This window comes from Paroedura picta, chromosome 14 (genome assembly GCF_049243985.1).
Source record: "Paroedura picta isolate Pp20150507F chromosome 14, Ppicta_v3.0, whole genome shotgun sequence".
NCBI classification, from domain to species: Eukaryota; Metazoa; Chordata; class Lepidosauria; order Squamata; family Gekkonidae; genus Paroedura; species Paroedura picta.
Window position 1 is genome coordinate 14,699,499 of NC_135382.1, and position 21,438 is coordinate 14,720,936.

Below are 21,438 nucleotides of genomic sequence, written 5' to 3' on the forward strand. Positions count from 1 at the left end.
GGAAAGTTGCAGCATCTGTGCTACCGTCTTTGTTTTAGTGGTGAAAGTTGCAAACTTTTGCTTCTTGGCAGGTCTGAGGGGAAGCAGGCAGGTCGCAGAGGGAGAAGCACATCCCTGAAAGAGAGGCAGCCGGCGAGGCAGCAGAATGAACGGGCCAACAGCCTGGACAATGAACGGTCTCCAGACACCAGGCACCATTTGCAGGTAAGATGGGCGCTTCTTGAAGCCTCTCTTAGGTTGTGTCCCGTTTGAAACAATTGCTGTTGTTCGTAAGGTGTATATTTTCTAAATAATCCAACTTTACAGGATGTTTAAGGGGAATATGAACTGGCAGTCCCCCCCCCCCCGGCCCCATGTAAGTGAAATGAATAATGTCCCACCTTTTAAACACTGTGCCCCAGAGACTTCGTTTTCAGGATCTCAAGAAATCAAATCTCCACTTGCTCACTTGACACATGGAGAAAATATGCCTTGGAACAATTAAACCTGAATAACAGACATGTCATGGAATTTTCGGTCAGTTTCAGGGGTAGTCAAACTGCGGCCCTCCAGATGTCCATGGACTACAATTCCCATGAGCGAACGCTGGCAGGGGCTCATGGGAATTGTAGTCCATGGACATCTGGAGGGCCGCAGTTTGATGATCCGGCAATATAATCCTGCAGAGCACGTCTGGGATTTATGCCAGATAAAACCAGTACCCTGAGACTTCTCCAAAATCACAGATAAGATCTGCTGAAACACAGAATATTTTGACTCTGAAGGTCACACTGGTGCTGCTCCAGCACATAAGATACCCTGAAGGTCACACTGGTGCTGCTCCAGTACATAAGATACCCTGTGTGTGTTATTCAGTAACACATTTCACAGGTCCTAAAGACAGAGCCAATAACATGAGTCAATAAGCGAAAACTATCAAAGAAGAAGGCTTATTTTCCCCCCAAATAAATTACAAGAGAAAATTGAAGGACCTCATTATGATGTACAACTTCCCCGACCTCAGCCTATCAAAGACCTTTTCCTGCATGTGCTAAAACCAGCACCACAGGAACGTCACTAAGGAGCCATACATGATTGTGCCTTTTTTCTGTGACAGAAATTTGTGCTTGATTTGGCTGAAGCAACGTGGATAACACCTGCTAACAGCAGGCTGTGAGGAAAGGGTGTTCATTTTCTTTTGACTAATTTTGATATGTGTTCAGTTCATGTCTGCTCCCTTGTTCACCATTGCTAACATTCCTCCCATTAGTGTATCCTCCCCTCTCTAAAACCCTACCAATACACATACATACATTCTCAGACTTTTGAGTAAGCTTAGCTGTGATTGGATAAGACAACAGGTCCTCTTATAGATTAAAATTTGGTGAAATGATTGGAAGCAGAGAGCAGGCAGAAAAGGGCACTCCTCAGTGGAGCAAAGTGAACTGTGGGGTTCCCTCAAGGATTGGTACTGGGACAGGTGTCTTTTTAATTTCTGAATAAATGGGGTTAGCGGTGGTAGCTGAGTTTGCACACAACAGGAAATTATTCAGGATGGTGAAAACCAAGGCAGATTGTAAAGAGCTTCAGGAAGTAAGTGGGCAACATTATGACAAATGAAGTTCATTTTCTTTTCATACCCTGCCTTTCTCCTCCATAGGGACCCAGAGTGGCTTACATCATTTTCTTCTCTTTCCTTCTGCAATAGGTTTATGGTTGAGGCTGGGGCCAGCGAACTAGGGACATCACCCCCCCCCCCCGGAGTTAGGAAGTGTACATCACACTCTTCCATTATCTCCGATATTAGTATGGGGAGGGATGAGGATTTTCTGCCGCCATGTTAGTATCTCATAGTTTTAATGGGGGTTTTAATGGGTTTTAATGGGATTGAGATTATTGTTACCCGCCTCGAGCCTATAGGGAGAGGTGGGAAATAAATCGAATAATAATGATAATGATGATGATGATAATAATAGGGAACTTCCAAGTGAGGCTGAAGCTTTGGCCGCCTCATTATGGACATTAATTAATCTTTCTTTACCAGAGCAGTACCCTCCAATGCCAAGAACCTCAAGTTTCAGTGTGTAACTTATTCCCTGACATCCTAGCTTTTATGTTTCTAGGCATAATCCAGTTTTATTTCCAGTGTTTTAACCTTTTTGAGGCTGTAGGGTATAGATTCAGGTTCCAGGACCAAAGTGGTAAAATCCACATTATCACCTCCTTTCAAAGACATTCTGAGAGACTATGAGGAAAGAAAAAGATTGCTTCCCCTAGTAGGGAGGACAGGAAAGAAGTAACAGCAGTGTTCATGCAAGATCTGAGAGAGTCTCAAGGATATTTTTGTTTGCTCCCCTCCTCACAGATCCCTAGAAAAACTGTGTATGACCAGCTGAATCACATCCTGATCTCAGATGACCAGCTCCCGGAAAACATTATTCTTGTCAATTCTGCTGACTGGCAAGGACAGGTAAAGACACTTTGTGTTTATCATCACATGGCCATTTCAGATCTGTGCTAAGCTCATCAATGAGCTGCACAAGAAATAAGATTTTTGTCAGGTTTCCGGCCCTACCAGAAGTCTTTCCTGTAAGAAACAGTCTACACTTGAATCTTCGTATTTGTTTAAATATTTTGATGCAGTATTCACATCTGTATCTGTCCATCAATAGATAGAGACATGATGATATAGGGGTATGTAAAGCAGTGTCCAAAAATACAAGGGATCATATAGGGTGGCAAATATACCAACTTTATATCATGAAGCTGACCCCTCATTGCCTCAAAACTAACTTTATACAATAGAGTGACCCTACATAGTCCACCTTTGTCCAAGTGTACCCCCCCACACACCATGTACGGTGTGCTGACTACTTAATAATGTGAACAAATTCCTTGTTTCTAGTTGCAGGTTGCAGATTGACGATTCCCCCCCCCCCCCCCATGATGTTTCTGTATGTTGAACTGTGCTTATGAAGGATGCAAGTGGATAACCTTGTTGGTCTGAAGCAGCAAACAAAGTTTGAGTCCAGTGGCATCTTTAAAACCAACCAAGTTTCATTCTGGGTATTAGCTTTTATGGGGATGCAATGCATGCTGGTGAAAACTTATGCCTAGAATAAATATTGGTTGGTCTTAAAGGTGCCAGTGGACTCCAACTTTGTTCTTAAGGCTTGACGTGCATTCTGATTTTTTACCTATTAAGGTCTTTGTTTTTCCCCACAGTGAATTCAGTATATATTGGGTTCTTGGGCGCATATTGAATCATTCAAATATCAGGTCAATGCACAAAAATCCCACGGAAATATCATGTGTTGGTGTCATATTTTAAAGGATTCAGCCTCTGGGGTTCCAAGGAGACAACCATCCCATAACCTCATAACAAAATTAGGTCAGAACCACTCATATGATATTCCCACACTCAAGTTAGGTGCCATGGCTCGGTGGAAGAGCTGCTGCTTGGCATGCAAAAGGTCCTGGGTTCGGTTTTCAGCATCTCCAGCTAAAGAATCAGGCAGTAGGTGATGCGAATGACCTCTGCCCAAGACTCTGGAGAGCTGCTGCCAGTTTGGCCTAGACAGTACTGTCCATGATGAACCACCAGTGGTCTGATTCAATATAAGGCAATTCCCTGTGTGTGCTAATTTACTTGAGCAACAAAGGGACTTTGCTGTTGACTTTCTTGTGATAAACTGCTATTGTCCCAGCCCCGCCTCCCCAACTGTGTTTTTAAATAGTGCCCTGTCTGAAACACCTGCGTGTCCTTTTTAGTTTCTTTCAGATGTCTTGCAAAAACATTCTCTTCCAGTTGTCTGCACGTGTTCGCCCGCAGATATTCAGGCAGCTTTTAGCACTATCGTCTCCAGAATTCAAAGATAGTAAGTTCTGGTTTTATTTCATTTTATCAGATGTACTTCCTATTCCCATGGGGTCGCGATGGGTCGAACACGACTTCGCACCTAACAATAACAACACTTCCTATTTTCACTTACTTTGGACACGTCATGCAATCAGACTCGTCAGAAAAATCATTAATGCTCAGCATGGTCAGTGGCAAAAGGTAACGTGGTCGCCAAAGGATCCGCTGGTTCAACACGATCAAAGCTGACACAGGGATGATCATGAACCAACTGAAAGAAGTGGTCATTGACAGAGTCGGATGGAGAAAACTTTCCTGTAGATTCGCCAAGGGTCGGACATGACTGAATGGATAACATCATCATCAACTTCCTATTTCCAGCTGTCTTCCCAAATTCTCATTTTCATCTTCAATCTTCTGTGGAGTCCCATAGTGGAACTGCACTTGTGCAGGCCAGCCACCAGAGGCGCATGCATCCCAGTGGGTGTGGCATGCCCTTTATATCCAATGTAAAGCACCTTCAAGTGACATCATGATGCTCAACTTCTCTGACTTCCATTGCCCTGAAGTCTTAGACAGCAGTGAAACCAGGATAGCATTTTCCTACTACTTTATTGCAGAAACAACCTGCATGGCCTTTGTGTATATCACTAAGAACATGGTCACTCAGTTCATCAAATTGAAGAAGGTCATGGCTGAAATGGAATGTGGGGGGGGGGGGATCCACTGAGAATACTGACATTATAAAAGTGAATTAGAACCAACAGTAGTTTGCTGTGAAAATCACATTTCTCTTACCATAATGGTAAGTTTCAGCAATAAATAACCCAGTTAATCAACTGGCTCACTGGATCTTCAGCATCTGCCCTCAGAAAAGTCAATGTATAGCAAACTAGAAACCAAGCAAATGACTTCTGTGCTGCAGTTATGTACATATGCTGTGTTATAAAGTAGCAGCTAAGTAGGGGCCGACCTAGAAGCAACTATTTTGAATCTGACCCTCCCGCAAACCCACAAGGTCACAATCTGCTTTCTCTCTCTCAGCTTCCACCTTCCATCACAGGATTATTTTTATGTAAACCACCATGAGCCAGCTGGGCCAAGAGTGGCAGTATAGTATTATTATTTAATAATAAATAAATACGGTTAAGAATGTACCTGTGTTTTGTATAACAGTGATGACATTGACCATTTGTTCTCTCTCATTTAGCTGTAATTGCAACTCTCAACCTCCCAACCCAATTAAAATTGCAATTGCTGGAGCCCAGAATTACCTCAGTGTTGTGTTGAGGCTCTTTGTAGAACATCTGTCTCACAAAACTCCAGACTGGATCAGCTACATGAGGTTTCTCATCATACCAGTAGGTAAATGCTTCCTTGGGGTTGAGAACCTTCAGCTGGTTGGCATGTGCTGATAGCACATCTTTCTTTCATCTAGGCAGACCTTCATCTGCTTCCTCAGAGATTTCCCAGCTTTCAGAAGTGGTTTATCATTGCTTTCTCCTGCCTAGTACTAACCATAGAGAAGTGTTATCTTAAATGTCCCTAACCACGTGTAGAGAAGGCCCAAGAAGACCAGCGTATCTGCAGGGCCACCTCTTCCCTTGTAATCCTCTCAGGTAAAAACCTCTTTGAGAGGAAGGTCCTGTTTGTGAGTAGGAAAAGGGAACTAGGAGTGGCCAGGTGAAGAGGGATAAACAGCCCCAGCTGAACATTGGCTGAAGGCCTTGGGCAGGTAGTTTGGGGGCCTTTGTAGAGGCTGGCATTCCTAGCCCCAAGGGCGACCAAGAGCAATGTCATGGAACAGCCAGTTGTCTGCCTGAATTAAAGCTGTGTATGCTGGCACTTACCTGAAGCAAAACAAGGAACTTTGTTAGCCTGACACGTTTCCCCTGACTTAACCCTGCAGGAAGGGTGCAGTGGCCAGGGCAGGAATTGGAGGACTTGGGAGAAGGATCTAGCTCTAGAAGTTAGGTATAAACAGGTGGAAGTGGGGAATTGTGAGGTAGTCAGACCACAGAGTGATGGTTGACTTCTGGAGTTGACAATATAAAGAGGAAGGAAGAGTTGGCTTTTATACCCTACTTTTCACTACCCAACGGATTCTCAGAGGGGCTTACAACTGCCTTCCCTTCCTCTCCCCACAACAGACACTCTGTGAGGTAGATTGGGCTGAAAGAGAACTGTGGGGGGCCAAAATCTTTCAGCTGGCTTCATGTGGAGAAGTGAGGAATCAAACCTGGTTATCCAGATTATAATCCACCGCTCATAACCACTACACTCGGACAACATGGAGAATAGATGGCCCCTCCACAGGGGCCTGTTTCCTTTACTAATCAGTTCCTTCGTTACAGTTACATTTTGATATGTATTACACTGTTCTGTTAATGTTGTCTTTATAGGGTCTCACCCAGTAGCACAGTATCTGGGCTCGGTTGATTACCGGTACAACAACTTCTTCCAAGATCTGTCCTGGAGAGACTTGTTTAACAGGCTTGAAGCCCAAAGCACTGGTAAGTGTGTCCAGATACTTGAGTGCAAGGATGGTGCATGATGCCAAGTACTTGAACTGGTAACTTGGAAAAAGTATTGCTTTGCTTCCTTATACTTCCTGCTGTCTTCCTTACATTTCCATATTTTCTCAGCTTAGAAATCTTTTAATTCTTACTTTGCTCCAAAATATAGATCGCATGGAGACGTTGCCTCTTTTATTAGAAAATAATAATAGCAGGTCTATCACACTTTTAACTAAGTGTAATTAACTAATTGTATTTATATACTGTATTTATATATTCTCTTGTGGCTCAGGGTGGTTTAACATGGGACAAGAAAGAACAATACAATATATTGTGCATCTGTGATAGATTTTTGCAGTCCTTCAAATGGGGTCTAGCTTTTTCTGTCCGCACAGTGCACATACCTCCTGTCCTCATCCACTACCTCCTTCTAGTGGTGGTCGATGCTGCTCTTCTTAACTCAGACTGGTCAGATCTTGCTTCTCGTTGCTTTTGGTTTGTTATAGCTGGGCAGTTTTTACTTACAGTACAATCCTATGCAGAGTGACTTCAGTCTAAGCCAATTTAAATGAATGGGCTTAGCTTGGAGTGACTCCTTAGGATTATAACATTACCATTTTTACCAAGCACACAATAAATAATCATTATGTTTGTTTGTTCTTACAGTCCAGGAATCGCCAGATATTGTCTCCAGGATAACCCAATATATAGCAGGAGCGAACTGTGCACACCAGTTACCTATTGCAGAGGCTATGTTGACGTATAAGCAGAAAAGGTACATAACTTTGAAATAATTTTTTTAAGTGATGGGGGGAATCTGGCAGATGTTCCGAAATGTCTTCTGAAAAGAATGTCATTCCAACACTTATTTTCACTATTTGTGATACGATACAAATGTGATAAATCTATCAGTCATACTCTGTGTTCAAAATAGTTCTGCTCATGGTGAAGTGGTAATACGGACTAGGATTTTCTTTTAAATACCATAGGAAGTTGTGGTGCTGAAGTGGCCCCTGCAGTCAATTCAAATTAGAGCTACGATTTATATAGCAGCCCAAGTATGTCAGCAACAAAGCAACAAGAAGGTTGTCCCTTATGCTGCCTTGCAGCACTTCTGTAGCTTTTTATGCCATTGAGCATCACATGAGGCATTCCCCATCTAATTGCAACTAAAGCATTTGCTACACATAAATGTTCAGCATCATGTGCTCTGTCATATATAAAGTTTTCCGAACCCTCCCATCAAAAAATCTTCCCAGCCTTTCTTTGGGGAGCCCCTTTTGCTTTTTAACTCCACTCTGTATGCATCCCAGTATCTGCAATGTCTTTTGAAATAATTCAGATAGAAACATGAAACAAAATATATGAAGCTTTGGCTTTATGAATAACTAGGAACAAAGCCCATTTTTTAAAATGGGCATGTAGAGGGTTGGGGAGAAGGCAGTGGGGGCGGGCGCAGCGCAGGAAGCCCGACGGGCCTGGCAGGCTCCAGGCCAGGTCTGGAGCTTCCTGCGCGACAAAGGGGCAGCCCCGCCACGGCTGGGCCGTGGCCGGGCTGTCCCTTTGGGGTGCAGGAAGCTCGACAGGCCCAGCAGGCTCCAGGCCGGGTCCAAAGCGTCCATTGTGGCAAAGGGACAGCCTAGCCGTGGCTGTGCTGCGGCCAGGCTGTCCCTTTGCTGGGCTGAAGCTGGGGGGGGGGGGGGGGATGCCCTGACTGCCGCCTACCTTGCTTGCCTGCAGGATAATGACGGCAGTCAGGGCGGGTGACATGGGGGGGGGTGCCGATTCGTCAGTGAGGGCCAAGGGGCCGATTGGCCCCTTGGTGGCGGACTGACAACCGGAGGGCCCAATCGCCAGGCTGGCGATTGGGCCCTCCGGTTGTCAATCCAGGGGGAAGGGGCCAATGGCCACCCTTCCCCATCCCGGAGAGGGCCCACCTCAAGAGCCCTTACGGCTTTATTTCTACCGCTCCTGTGGAGCGGTTTAAAGATATAAGATGTACTGCGACCTAAATAATTTAAAATATTGTTGTCTCCCCCCCCCCCAATTTACATATGCATTTAAGTACTGATACTTTAAAATTTTATGATCATTATTTGCTGCATAAAGTTTGTCACAGGAAACATCACACTAAATGTTATAAATAATACTTAGGTTTTTCTGTACAGTGTTAAATAGGTTCAGTAGTTTATGTTGTTCTGTTAATACAGCCTAAATGCAAAGGGGCATGAGATTATATAACAGTCTACCAAAATAAAAAGTGTGCAGGTTAAGACTGCTTGATTTTCCATTTTCATGAAGTTACAGTTAGGATTAATCTTTATATTTAAGAAGTGTATTAAAATTCAGTTTCCTGTGTTATATGTAAACCACCCTGAGCCACAGGGTGGCTGTGGTATATAATATAATAAAGAATAGAATAATATAATAAATAATAAATAATATAATAAATAAATACAGGGATATATAAAGGCTATGAAATGCCCCCTCCAGGGTCACAGGTTCATTCTCTGTTAATATTAAATGAGTTCAGTATGGAGCAGATTAATAAAGCAGGAAACGCACTTTCAAAAGAGTTCATGTGGGAGGTCATTTCGTGGGGAAAAATTATTTTTGCATGTGATACAGCATCTTCGTGAGCATTTCAGAGTAAGAATTATTTTTGTTGCATTTTGTCTGAGGTTAAACCACAGGTTGAGTTGAATCTCATGGATTGTTTCTATGGAGCAAAGAATTTTCATCCTTAGAATGTGATTTCCTTGCTTTCACTGAGGGTTCAGGAACAGCCTTTGGGGGTATTCGGGGCTGTAGCAGGACAAGAAGACACATGCCATGGCAGAAGGATTTCCATCTGCAACAACATTGTATTGGATCCAACCCATTGACTGGATATCATGTGACCTGTTTGAAAAGAGCAAGAGAAGGGATTGCTATGGCTTAAGAACAATGACTGGAAATGGAAATTGGAAGGGGAAAAATGCTGTAGGTATTGTTGGAAAGGTCCAGAAAAATGAGTAATAAGGCAGCCATACAGCTGTACTTCTTAATATTTTACTCTTTCATCATAAAATCTTTCTCCATCCAAGAGAAAGGGAGAAAAATGGACATATATTGTTTGATGCCATTTCTGTACTCTCAATCTTTCTAAAAGTTAGAAGCAACAATTGAGGAACTGATAATATGCCTGTTCAATCTCCATTTGTCTAAAATAATTTCGGAATGTGTAAACTCCTCTCACCAATTTGCTGTTTGCAGGCCTCAGGGTTTCAGCTTTCTTTATTCTCAGATAAGGTGTCTCAGATAAGGTGTTATTGTTCCCAAATAAAATACTGCTATGACATCATGCATGCTTAATAAGTGGCAGAAGTAAGTGTGATTTACCATGAATGGTGCTTATTAGCCGGCCCCAGGGAAGCACGCCTGGCCTCGACCAGGGCCAGGGCCTTTTCGGTCCTGGCCCCTACCTGGTGGAATGAGCTCCCGGGAGAGCTGCGGGCCCTGCAAGATCTTCCATCATTCCGCAGGGCCTGCAAGACGGAGCTCTTCCGCCAGGTTTACGGTTGAGGCCGAGGCTAACATCTATGCCCCCCCCCGGGGACCCGGGACCCGGGACCTGGGATTGAGATTGGGGATTAGTACCATCAGTATCCCCTCTCCACCTGCTTGTAGTAGGAGGGGGAGGTTGATTAGCCTATCTTGCCAGGTTAGCTTGCTAACCGATAATGTTATATTGTAATTGTTGTTGAGGGATTTTAATGGATTTTATTGGGGTTTTTAAAATGTTGTAACCCGCCACGAGCCGTAAGGGAGTGGCGGGCAATAAATCAAAAGATAATAATAATAATAATAATAATAATAATAATAATAATAATAATAATAATAATAAATATTTTTTGCAACTAAGCAATTAAAAAAAAGAAATATGCATATATAGAGAGGCAAAGATATAATAACAGTGGTGGCAGATTTACACGTGAGTTCTATAAATACTTTCCAAATATGTAAAAATAAGTTCATATGCAATTAACATCTGTATGCCAGACATTTGCGTGTTGATACAGAGTTCTAAGGTCTTCAATTCATTAATTTGCCAGGAGTGTTGTAAAGTGAAGGAAGACCTTGTTGACTATGAGTTAGCCTCCAAGAGACAGGCAAATACTTTAAAAGTACATAAGCACCCTCAGAAATCAATTAACATTCTAATACAAAATTGACATGAGCAATAACCTGTTCCCAGAAAAAGCAAACTGAGCAAATACTCAAGAAAATGAGGAGGAAAGCATTTAAACATCGTCAATGTAAATGTTAATAACGTTATTAGTCAAGGAATTGAAAGGTTCTGAAAGCAGATTAATTTATAAGATTAGGGAGAAACTTCTTAAAGAGAAATAGATTGAATGACATAAGAAATTAGAAAGGATTTCAGAAACTGAAGTTCAAATGGATCTTAAATTAGGAAATGAAGAAAAACTCCTAACTGAAAAAAAAATTGGGCCAATATAACCAACAAATCCCTAAATTTAAAGAGATACAGATTGACACTCAAGTGAATTATTATGAAAAGATCATTCCAGAGTGGTCTAAGAAGTTTAAAAAAAATAGATGTATTGAGTCAAGTCCAGCTAAATTTAAAATAAGAGTTATATGAGAATACAAAATATAATTTAGGAAAAATTGTCTGAAACTCTGGAAAAACTTGATTTAGGCAATTCATTAGAGAGTGTTAAGGAGCAGAATTTTTTTAATTAAATATCTTTAGGAAAGTTGAGGAATTAGGGGTATTGGTATTATTATACATATAGCGTAGGATTTTAATGTGACAATATTTATTTATTTATTTATTTATTTGTCATACTTCTATACCGCCCTCCCCAGAGGCTCAGGGCGGTTTACATTATAACAGAAAACAATACATAAAACAGTCTGTAGATTAATTAAATAACCCCAATGAAATTTCCTTATTGCGCTACTTGTGTTTCAAGGTGAACGAGGGCCTAACACAAAGGTTGTGGAAAGGAAAGATCCGCTGACTGATGGCGGAGCAGGTTTGAGCAGATTAGAATCTGAGTCTTCTCAGACTGTGGAGTCCTTAGAATCACAGGTTCACAAATGGACCTGAAGGGACAAAAGAGAACTATTAGAGAAAAGAAACCTGGTGGCTTTTCAGTCTTCCTTCCAAGAAGGTTATGGCATGACCTTCTTCTGAGTTTTCACTAATACAGTGATACATTTATTTATGGTCCTTTGACCAGCAATTTCCAACATATGGCCACTAAAACATCCTTTATTGCCATATCAACAACAACAAAAGACCCTAATCACCCTGAAAAGGAACAAATAGCAGACTAGGTTTGGAGGGATTATTTTATATTCTAGTTTAAAACTTCAGTATTTATAAAACTTTATCCCCTCCATTAATGTACAGAGACTGTCATAAAGTTAAGATTGTATTAATTATGCTGAATTCATAAAAGATTGAGTCTTGATATAAATATATCTTCATATCTTGAATATTCTTGTTGCAGTTATGGCACATCTATACAAAATTTAGATTTTTTGGTGCTAATTTTCACTTACTACAACTTCATATTCTTTTAACTGCTTAAAAAGTTCTGTTAATGCAGATATAGGATACACTAGTGTGAGAGTGATATCTTGTGCTTATCTTTAGTTTTTATCTATTTTATTTATTGCATATATTCCCTGCTTTTCTCCCCAATGAGGAACCAAAAAAGTAATGTTGTTCTTTTCACCTCTATTTTATCCCTACAAGACATCTGTGAGATGGGTCAGGCTAAGACTTATGTGTGTGGTCCAAGATCATCCAGCAAACTTCCAGAAAAGAGCTGGGGATTAAACCTGGGTTTCTGGTCAGCACTGTAACCTCTGTACCATACCGGCTCTTAGCCATGTTAGAAGAAAGTGAAAAAGAATGGTTGAGGGGATTTTCTTAGGAGAAAAATTGGAGGGTTTTTAAAACATAAACACTACCCTATAAAAAAAAAAAAGGTTTCTCCCAAAATTTTGAGCCTCTGGGCATCTTTGGAAATCTGGCAGAGGGTGGTGGTAGCAGCAACAAAATGGCCACAAGAGGTCAATCCAACCACAATGAATGAAGTCACACATAGTTGTAATAGTAAATTGTTTAAAGCAGAAGCTGTGTTAGAAATTAACTTATTGTTTGAAAATTTCTACATACACAAAGCTTACTTTCAGTTACGTGGTGAAGATACTTGTGCTTTGCTAGCAAAACTGAGCAGCCAATTAGATCTCCATTGACCAGTCAGGAGCCCTGCTGGGCCAAAGCCCCACCTGGCCCTTCCGACTTTCTCAAAACACTTGGCCAGGAAAGGTGCCAGCGAGCGCCATGTTGCCCACAGGCGCCATGTTGGGACTCCTGGTATAATGGATCAGCTCAGGAGGTGACTTGTAGAAGTGATAAGCTTTTCCTATATTAATGTTTTTGTTGCTGTCTTGGACAACATTTCTTCAGCCCCCCCCAGCCCCATTTCATTATTTTATGTTCTTAAATATGATATGTTCTGAAATCATTTCACTGCTAGATGGAATGTGTTTTATCACATTTTATACTCAGTTCGCAGGCGGACTGAATAGTCTTTCATTCCTGTAATCTGCCCAGCCCCAATGCATTATTCTGTTTTACTAGGAATCTTTGATGTTAAATTCAGATGTTTGTATTATAATCTGCTTGCCGATAGACTGAAAAGTTATTGTTCATATTTGTAATCTGCCTTGAGCTCCAGGGAGGAAGGTGGACTATAATGGAAGCTAATAATGATAAGAAAAAGGATATGCGCTGGATCTCATCTTCTTTCGGCATATGGAAATACTGTTGTTTCAGTTTGTTTATGTTTAATGCCTACGTTGGACTGAGGGAATTTAACTTCTCTCTCCCTACCCCCACCCAAAGCTAGGCACTTCTGGAAACTCAGTGGCATGGGAGCTATACCAGTGTCTTTCTGTCCTTTTCCATCAAGATCATATGAGAATGGGCCATGGGAGATGAGGTGCTGCAGCAGCTTCTACTGATGCCAGTGTTAGCTCTGAGATGATGACTAAATACTGGCAGGGATAGAAGATGCAGGTTGGGTTCTCCCAAGTGTTCTAAGGCAGTAGTCCCCAACATTTTGTCACCGGGGACCACTCAACGCCAGGGAGCACTCACCGGGGACCACTCAACGCCTTTTACTGAGGCCCGGTGAGGGGGGTAGTTTACTCCTCTACTCTCAACCACTGCCCTGCTCTCTGATCGTTATGGTAATGTTTAAATATCCCTTCAAAATAAGATACAGACACGCCACAACAATGAACATAAGGAACATTTTATTTTCATGGAAATTTTAACTTCTTACAATGACAAATCAATGGGAACCCTGAGCTTGTTTCTCTGCAACGAGATAGTCCCATCTGGGAGTGATGGGAGACAGTGACACCTGAAGTGTGTTGTAAAGGGCCGGGGTGTGTGTGTGTGAGAAGGCGTCCTTCAGGGCCCACCTCCAATTAGTCGAAGGACCACATGTGGTCCGCGGCCCACAGGTTGGGGATCGCTATTCTAAGGTTTCCAGATTAATGGTGGGGGTGCAGTGGGGACCCAACGCGCCTTATGACATTCCCCTCTCCACTCTTCTGTTGTCACAACAAACCCATGAGGTGGGTTAGGCTGAATGACTCAGTTTCTGGTTTCTGTGCTGCTTGGATATTATACGAATGCAGCTTTGAAAGTGGTTCTACTTTTCCTTGTAAGTACAATAATGTATTTTCTTCCTTTGGCTGCTTGCGGAAAAGGAAAAAGAACTTTCATTTTGATTTTAATATAAGGTAATAGTTTATCTAGATTTCCCTCCCAGCCTGTTACCCCATCTTTTTTCCTGGGCTGATCTTTTATTTATCGTTGAACAGTCTACTGCATACTGATTTGCTCCTTATGACAGCAGAATCCCTGGTCCAAATGGTCAAGAGCTCATGTTTCATGTAGGCAGTTTTGCGACTTATACAAACTTTCTCTTCAAACAGATCTTATTTCTATATTTCCTTAATTTGTAAATGGAGGAGAGGAGAATGACATGGTGGTGAGTTTGAGGGGAAACACCCGTGCATAATAGTCCAAAGATGCATTAGCTCTCCTTATCTGTTCAGTCTGTATAACATCTAAGGCAGGGTAGTCAAACTGCAGCCCTCCAGATGTCCATGGACTGCAATTCCCATGAGCCCCTGCCAGCTGGAAAAGCGAATGCTGGCAGGGGGGTCATGGGAATTGCAGTCCATGGACATCTGGAGGGCCGCAGTTTGACTACCCCTGATCTAAGGAAAGCTGAGTTAGATTTAAATGAAGTGGAGTGAAAACTGGTGGAACAATTTGAGACACGGAGATGATATCATGTTACTAGCAGAAAACAGTGAAGGCTTGAAGTGTTTACTCAAAAAGGTTAAAGGAAATTGTCCCAAAACAGGATTATAGTTGAGTATCAAGAAAACAAAAGTAATTATTACTGAGGAATTTTCCATATTTAAGGATGAGCGCCAGTGTGGTGCAGTGGTTAAGAGTGGTGGCTTCTAATCTGGTGAGCTGGGTTTGATTCCCTGCTCTTCCACATGCAGCCAGCTGGGTGATCTTGGGCTCATCACAGTCCTGATAGCACTGTTCTCACAGAGCCGTCCTGTCAGGACTCTCAGCCCCACCTACCTCACTGTGTGTCAGCTGTAGGGAGAGGAAAGGGTGGCGATCGTAAGCTGATTTGAGAGACTTTCAGGTAGTGAAAAGCAGGGAATAAAAACCAACTCTTCTTGATGAAGAAAAAACAGAAATTGTTAAAGATTTTCTGTGTTTGGGGCTCAGATTATCAACCAAAAGGGTGACTGCAACCAAGAAATCAGATGGAGTTTGAGACTTGGAAGGGCAGCCATGGAAGTTCCTTAAGTGTAAGGAAGTGTTGTTGCAGAGCAAGATCAAGATAATTCATATGATATTCTCCATTAATGTGTATGATTATGGTATGACAATGAAAAAAGCTCATGAGAAGAGAATGAATTTGTTTTAAATAGGTTTTGGAGGAGAGTTTTATGGATACCATGGGCCACTAAAAATACAAGTACGTATGGTTCTAGGTCCGATCCAGCCTGACCTCTCCCTAAAATTACCAAACTGAGGTTAAATTATACTTTGGCCACATTATGAGAAGAGAAGACTTACTGGAAAAGACAGAATTTCTAGGAAAAGTTGAAGGCAGTAGAGAAAGATGAGGACCCGACATAAGATGGATTGACTCTGTCAACAGATACTAGCCTGCTAACTAAATAGAGATTAACAACTTAATTCTGAATAGTAATTGCTGGGAACAGACAGAACATTTGACTAGTCAGTTCTCAGCCTGAGCTAGAAGAGTTCTTGTGTTTCTATGAATATGTATATGTCAGTTTATCCATATGCACAATATCTAAATATCGCAAAGCCCTGCTTGGGTGTGTTTGAGAGAGGGGTTTCTCCTTTTTGAGCTCTGACTATTGCGTCCCATTGAAGTTCATTTCACGATCTATTATTACCGTTACTAACATTACTATTGTGAGGTGATTTTTATGAATTTATCAGGCATCATCACAACAGCTTTATTATGTCATGTCTCTTCAGCTGTGATTTGGGGTTCGTGTAAAGCCAAAGGATGTAAAAAAAATGTAGAAAAAATGCACTCTGCAGTGAAAATCAATGAGACCATAGATCCCCTTCACATTAAAGACAGTCTGATTAGAAGGGATTGAATACACACTGTTAACTCATTAGCTTTAGATCAGGGGTAGTCAAACTGCGGCCCTCCAGATGTCCGTGGACTACAATTTCCAGGAGCCCCTGCCAGCGAATGCTGGCAGGGGCTCCTGGAAATTGTAGTCCACGGACATCTGGGGGGCCGCAGTTTGACTACCCCTGCTTTAGATCATCTATTTTATACAAGTGAAGACATTTCAAAGGATGCTGGAGGCCTTAAGAGTGACCCCACCATATGTGCCCCCAAGCAGCTGTCTCTTTCATGAGCAAGTTAACCTTTCTTTCGGCCGTCACTCTCCAAGCTGTTCTACTTTCTTTTGGGGACTCGGCCAGACATCTCAAGCAGTGCCAAATGGGCTTGGAATTGATCGAATGAGAAACAAACAGTATTATAAGCATGTGCAATATTTGGGATGATCACAACTGTCCTCGCATCCCAACATTAATGGTCTTTTAAGCTCTGGTGGTCTGAGGATTTTGAAAAGAGAGAAGCACCTGCTACTGTATCTGAGCTCTTTTCCAGTTGATTCCCTGGCGCTTCCTTTCCTTCCTTCGGGCCAAAGAGTGATGCATGCCCTGCCTGCAAGGGGTACGTTCTGCAAAAGACTGGCTGTTTGGGGCTGCATGCTGAGCAGAACAGACGCTTGGGGAGAGAAAGAGGGTCTCGAGAAAAATCCCATGTTATTTTGTGTTGGTTTTGAAAATTAGTAAGGTTGGTGCCAAGCAAATAGCTCTGGGGATGGTATTGCACAGGGGAGGTGCTACCTACCCAACCTTCTGAAGGGGGTCGCTACTTGCCCAACCTCATGCGGAAAAAGACCCTGGAAGATAATCTCAGGGAATGGTCAGATAACATCTGGGAGCTGATACTTTCCATAAGACTTCATATTATGTATCAGTCAGCAAAAGCTCATGTTTCTAACAGTAAATTATTGGGCTTTAGGGTACACAAAGCTAGGGGTCCTGTAGTTCTGTTGTGAAATGCTCCTGATGATTAGTAGCATTTCAGGTGATTGCAGAGGCCGGAACACAAATGGCTTCTTCTGCTTGGCTGCTCAAAAGTAGATTCTGGCTCCTGAGTTTTGCCAAACTTTTTCACAGTTCTGCTCCTGTTATTTATTTGTTTATTTCATTTGTATACCACCCTCCCCCGAGGCTCATGAAATGTAAAGGAACTATACTTGGGACTCAGTTTTTGTATCAAATAAAAATAACAGAGTGGTAATGATAATAGTAAGAGAATAACAATCAAGCAGGACTATGATTGTTCAGTTCAGGTGCATGGATTCCTGGGAGGGAGGGCTCAGGGGTGTTGTTGGTTCCAGTCGACCTCAACAAAATGCCAGGCAGGGAAGCTCCCTTTTGCAGGCCCTGCAGAACTGTTTTGTGCCATAACCAGAAATGGGGCCATTAGTTAGCAGCTGTTTGGCAGCTTCTTCCCTTAGTGATGACAAATACAGTGTTTTTGAGACACTTATAGCATTATATGAAATAGGAGTTTAGGTCTTAAGTTTTATGAAGGGAGAGGATTTCCTTACCTCTGTCTTGAACTGTAGCCTGCCATGCCTTCTTCCCCAAATTCTACCCTCAGGGATTGATAGACCCCTGGGAAATGGATGGGGCAGAGAGTCTGCATTCCGATAGTGGGGAGATTGAGGGAGGGGGAAGGTGAGAATTTAAGCCATAGTGGGTGTCACATAGTGTGACACTTCTGAAGAAAGAGTGTTTCTCAGATCTGGTCAGATTTAGATGCCAGTTTGTCTGCAGATTGGTTGTCAGAGATTCAAATGAGTAGCTGTGTTGGTCTGAAGTAGCACAATAAAATCAGAGTTCAGTAGCACCTTGAAGACCACCTTTATTCAAGGCGTGAGCTTTCAAGTGTAAGCACTCTTCGTCAGACTCTTTGTCTGACTCTTAGTCTGACGACACGAAAGCTCACGCCTTGAATAAATCTTTGTTGGTTTTAAAGGTGCTACTGGATTCTGATTTGGTAGTAAGAGGTATGTTGTGATACTTTTTTGTTGCAGTTTATGATTGATCTCCCTGACAAGTGTGGGCAAGTCTTTGGAGTTCTGATGATGCCTACTTGGAAACAGGAACCAGATTGATCCTAATAGTGCTCTTTTTTCAACTCATAAACTCTTCTCTGGCCGAAGGTAGTTCAGACTTTGAAGGAAGCTGTTGGAGTCAGGGAGATCACTCTTATATTTTAAAAAGTAGCTTTGGCAATTGAAAATCTTGCTAATTGTAGATTTGGCTTAAAACTTTCAATTTCTGGGCAGAGTTACTGAGTAGGTTCTAGCATAGCATCCCCAAGTATGCCTAAAGGCTTCGTCTGTCTTTGATCCTTTTCAGTCTAGTTTCAGGTCTGCGTTTGGAACAGTATTATTAGATGGTTTTCAGTTACCAATGGATAGAAGCACTGCTTCCCTGGTAATTCTTTTGAATCAGTCTGCAATGTTTAGTACTGCGGATTATCTTGGAAAAGTGGGAATTGCATAATCTTCCTCTAGTAATTCCCAGACATCCTTGGCCCTTCTAATCTTTCAAAAGGCTTGCAAGGCTGTGTTGTTGAAAAGGCCTTTTTTGATTGTTTATTGAGGCTGATCTGTGTTAGCGCTTGTTGTGGAAACAGATGGCATCTTGTTCTGTTACAAGCCACCCAGAGCTTTATGGAAGGGCAGGCACAAATCAGTTCAATAAAGAAAAAAGAAAGATCCTCTGGACATGCACATTAGTGATGAACTATTGAATACCGCTTTGTTTTCTTTGTCTACCAACAGCAACGAAAACAGGTTGCATTCCGCCTTCCCAGTATTTTCCATCAGGCAATGAATGTGTCTGAATGTTTTTTTTAATATCCACTTTTCAACATGTTTTCATTATATACACCAGTGGTCCTCATCTTCATCGCTCGGTTAAAACATACATCTGATGTGCAAGCTTCTCAGAGAAGTGTGGCTTGAGTACAACAGAAAAACTCAGGGGAGGAATTAAAATAAAAAAGCACAAAAGAGTGGTTGTCTTCTTTTCCAGAACTTGACCACAGTAATCAGGTTAGGCAGGAAAGGTAACTTTTGCCATGCTTTTGGAAGAGGCCTTTTTTGTTTTTTTAGAAGAATAGAGTGATTTGAACCTTGTCTAGCTGTGCTATCATGCCTCTTTATCGCAGCCTGCCCTGTACTTCTTCCCACAGGGATTGCACGGATGCATCCCACTTTATACTTTATTCCTGAATGGCTCTAGATAATGGTGTGGCACTTGAGGTTAGGGGAGGGGAATCTTAAGGCTGGACTTCATTACGTATGCTGTAGTTTCCATGTCAGCAGGGGTTGCAAAGGCCAGTTTCTGTTTCAGAGTGACTGATATTGACTGATACTGTACTTAAGATAACTTCACTCAAGTTCGTGGGAAATCTGGAGACGGCAGGCCATGGTTGTTGATGCCGAGTGTGAAGGAGTGGACCTCCTTATGCTTCACTGACCGCATTTTCTGCATTCCACTGAAAGTGATGGAAGTGTAGCCTCTCATGGCAGGAAAATCTGCAGGCAGATTGTATGAGATCTCAAAGATGCAAAAATCACAACTGCTAGAGCATTTCTCTGCTGTGTTGGTACTTAGAATACTGTTGGACCGATCTCTGTCTCTTAGGCTCTCTGGGATAAGGAGCTCTGCTCTACAAAGGCAAGTGGTTTGAAGAAATAAATAGGCTGGTGACAAGGAATTTGTGTCCAATGGTTATAGCCTGTGCAGTTCATGACTAATCTGTCAATCGGTGACTCTTAGGCCAGGACAGAGTTGGGAAGAACAAAAAGTTTCCTTTCATTGCCCTTCTTGTTCCCACTGAACTTCAAGACCACCAGTATTTATTTATATTTAAGATATTTATATTCTTAGAAGATTCAGGGTGGCTAAAAAAACAGCAACAAAGTTGCAAGGACACAAAACACTCAAACATTCATGAGAGGAGGATGCACGGCTTAGAATCATAGAATAATAGAGTTGGAAAGGGACCTCATGGGTCATCTAGTCCAACCCCCTGCACTATGCAGGACACTCACAACCCTATCGCTCATCTACTGTAACCTGCCACCCTCTTGAATCTTCACAGAATCAGCCTCTCCATCAGATGGCTATCCAGACTCTGTTTAAAAATTTCCAAAGATGGAAAACCCACCACCTCCTGAGGGAAGCCTCTTTAAGGAAGCATTAACCCTTCCAAGTGTCTTCTAAAAAAAAACCCCTCTTGCATGTCTTTCTGGATGCTGTGAGTGAAAGCACGCCTTCTGGTAAAGCCCTGTGTTCCCCATCAGTTGGATTGGAGGCTTTTTGTTTTCCTGGTCACAGCTTTCTCTGAGCAATCATCCCAAAGTCTGCTGTCTCCTCCTTAATTTCCTGTTTTTAATGATGGCAACTTGGAGGTGAAAGCTTCATTGTATTCAGAATCTTGTAAAGATTAATAAAAGGTCACAGTGTGTAACCTCATAGTAGGCAAATATGGTTCTGGGATGTGCAGGGAGGGGTAGCATAGAATTTCCAATGAAAATTCAACCAGGAAATATCAACTGTAGCAAGTAAGAAAAGGGTGTCATCTATAAACATATCACCTTTGACATAAGTGATTTGTAAATAATTGTTGCAGTATTAAACCATATTTTTCTCTAAAGATGGAAGGATTAAAAGAAGAGCCCTTTTTCTAGGTTGTACATTTATATGTGCGTGTGCTGAGAACTACTGTTCTGCATGGTTTGGTGTTGAGGGTGAATATGGAAATCATGCTTGTGCGTTTTTAGTTATCACTGCATGCTTGATAGAGATATTAAAATAATTATTTGTTTCTAAATTTTGAAGTTAATAATGGCAGGCTCTGATCTTTTTAGCCCCAATGAAGAATCTTCTCAGAAGTTCATTCCTTTTGTAGGGGTAAGTAATAAGTTTGTTGGAATGGGTATGGACACTTTTTTATTTGGAAATGAACCATCATAATGGAGACCTGCTGGTATTTTTAGGACTTTAGAGATCTATAACATGGATTACAGGAGTGGGCTATGTGCTGCTTAAAAACAATGTGCAACTTGACTGCTGATTTTGACAGACAGCATGGAATTAACACTCCACGAAAACACACACACAATTTGGTATGTTTTTGTTGCCAACTTCATGTACAATAGCAGATATTTGTAGTAGACCTATTCCATTTTGTGTAGGCACTAAAGTCAATGCTGGTTTGCCTTCTAAATAATAACAATGTTACTGAGATTATTTGCTGGAAAACAACTCATCAAAATATGAAATTTTTTGGAAGT

At 41.8% G+C, this 21,438-nt stretch overlaps 1 protein-coding gene across 3 annotated transcripts in view; it reads left to right on the top strand.

Moving 5' to 3' along the window:
* The window catches only part of PACS2 (phosphofurin acidic cluster sorting protein 2), a 76,757-nt gene that overhangs the window by 32,592 nt on the left and 22,727 nt on the right, over nt 1–21,438 (top strand). For all 3 annotated transcript variants that reach the window (XM_077309524.1, XM_077309525.1, XM_077309527.1), the window contains 7 exons: nt 72–204; nt 2,345–2,449; nt 3,751–3,857; nt 5,049–5,203; nt 6,241–6,351; nt 7,021–7,129; nt 21,013–21,055. In XM_077309524.1, the coding sequence (XP_077165639.1) occupies nt 72–204; nt 2,345–2,449; nt 3,751–3,857; nt 5,049–5,203; nt 6,241–6,351; nt 7,021–7,129; nt 21,013–21,055 (763 nt within the window). The remainder of the gene's footprint in view (nt 1–71; nt 205–2,344; nt 2,450–3,750; nt 3,858–5,048; nt 5,204–6,240; nt 6,352–7,020; nt 7,130–21,012; nt 21,056–21,438) is intronic.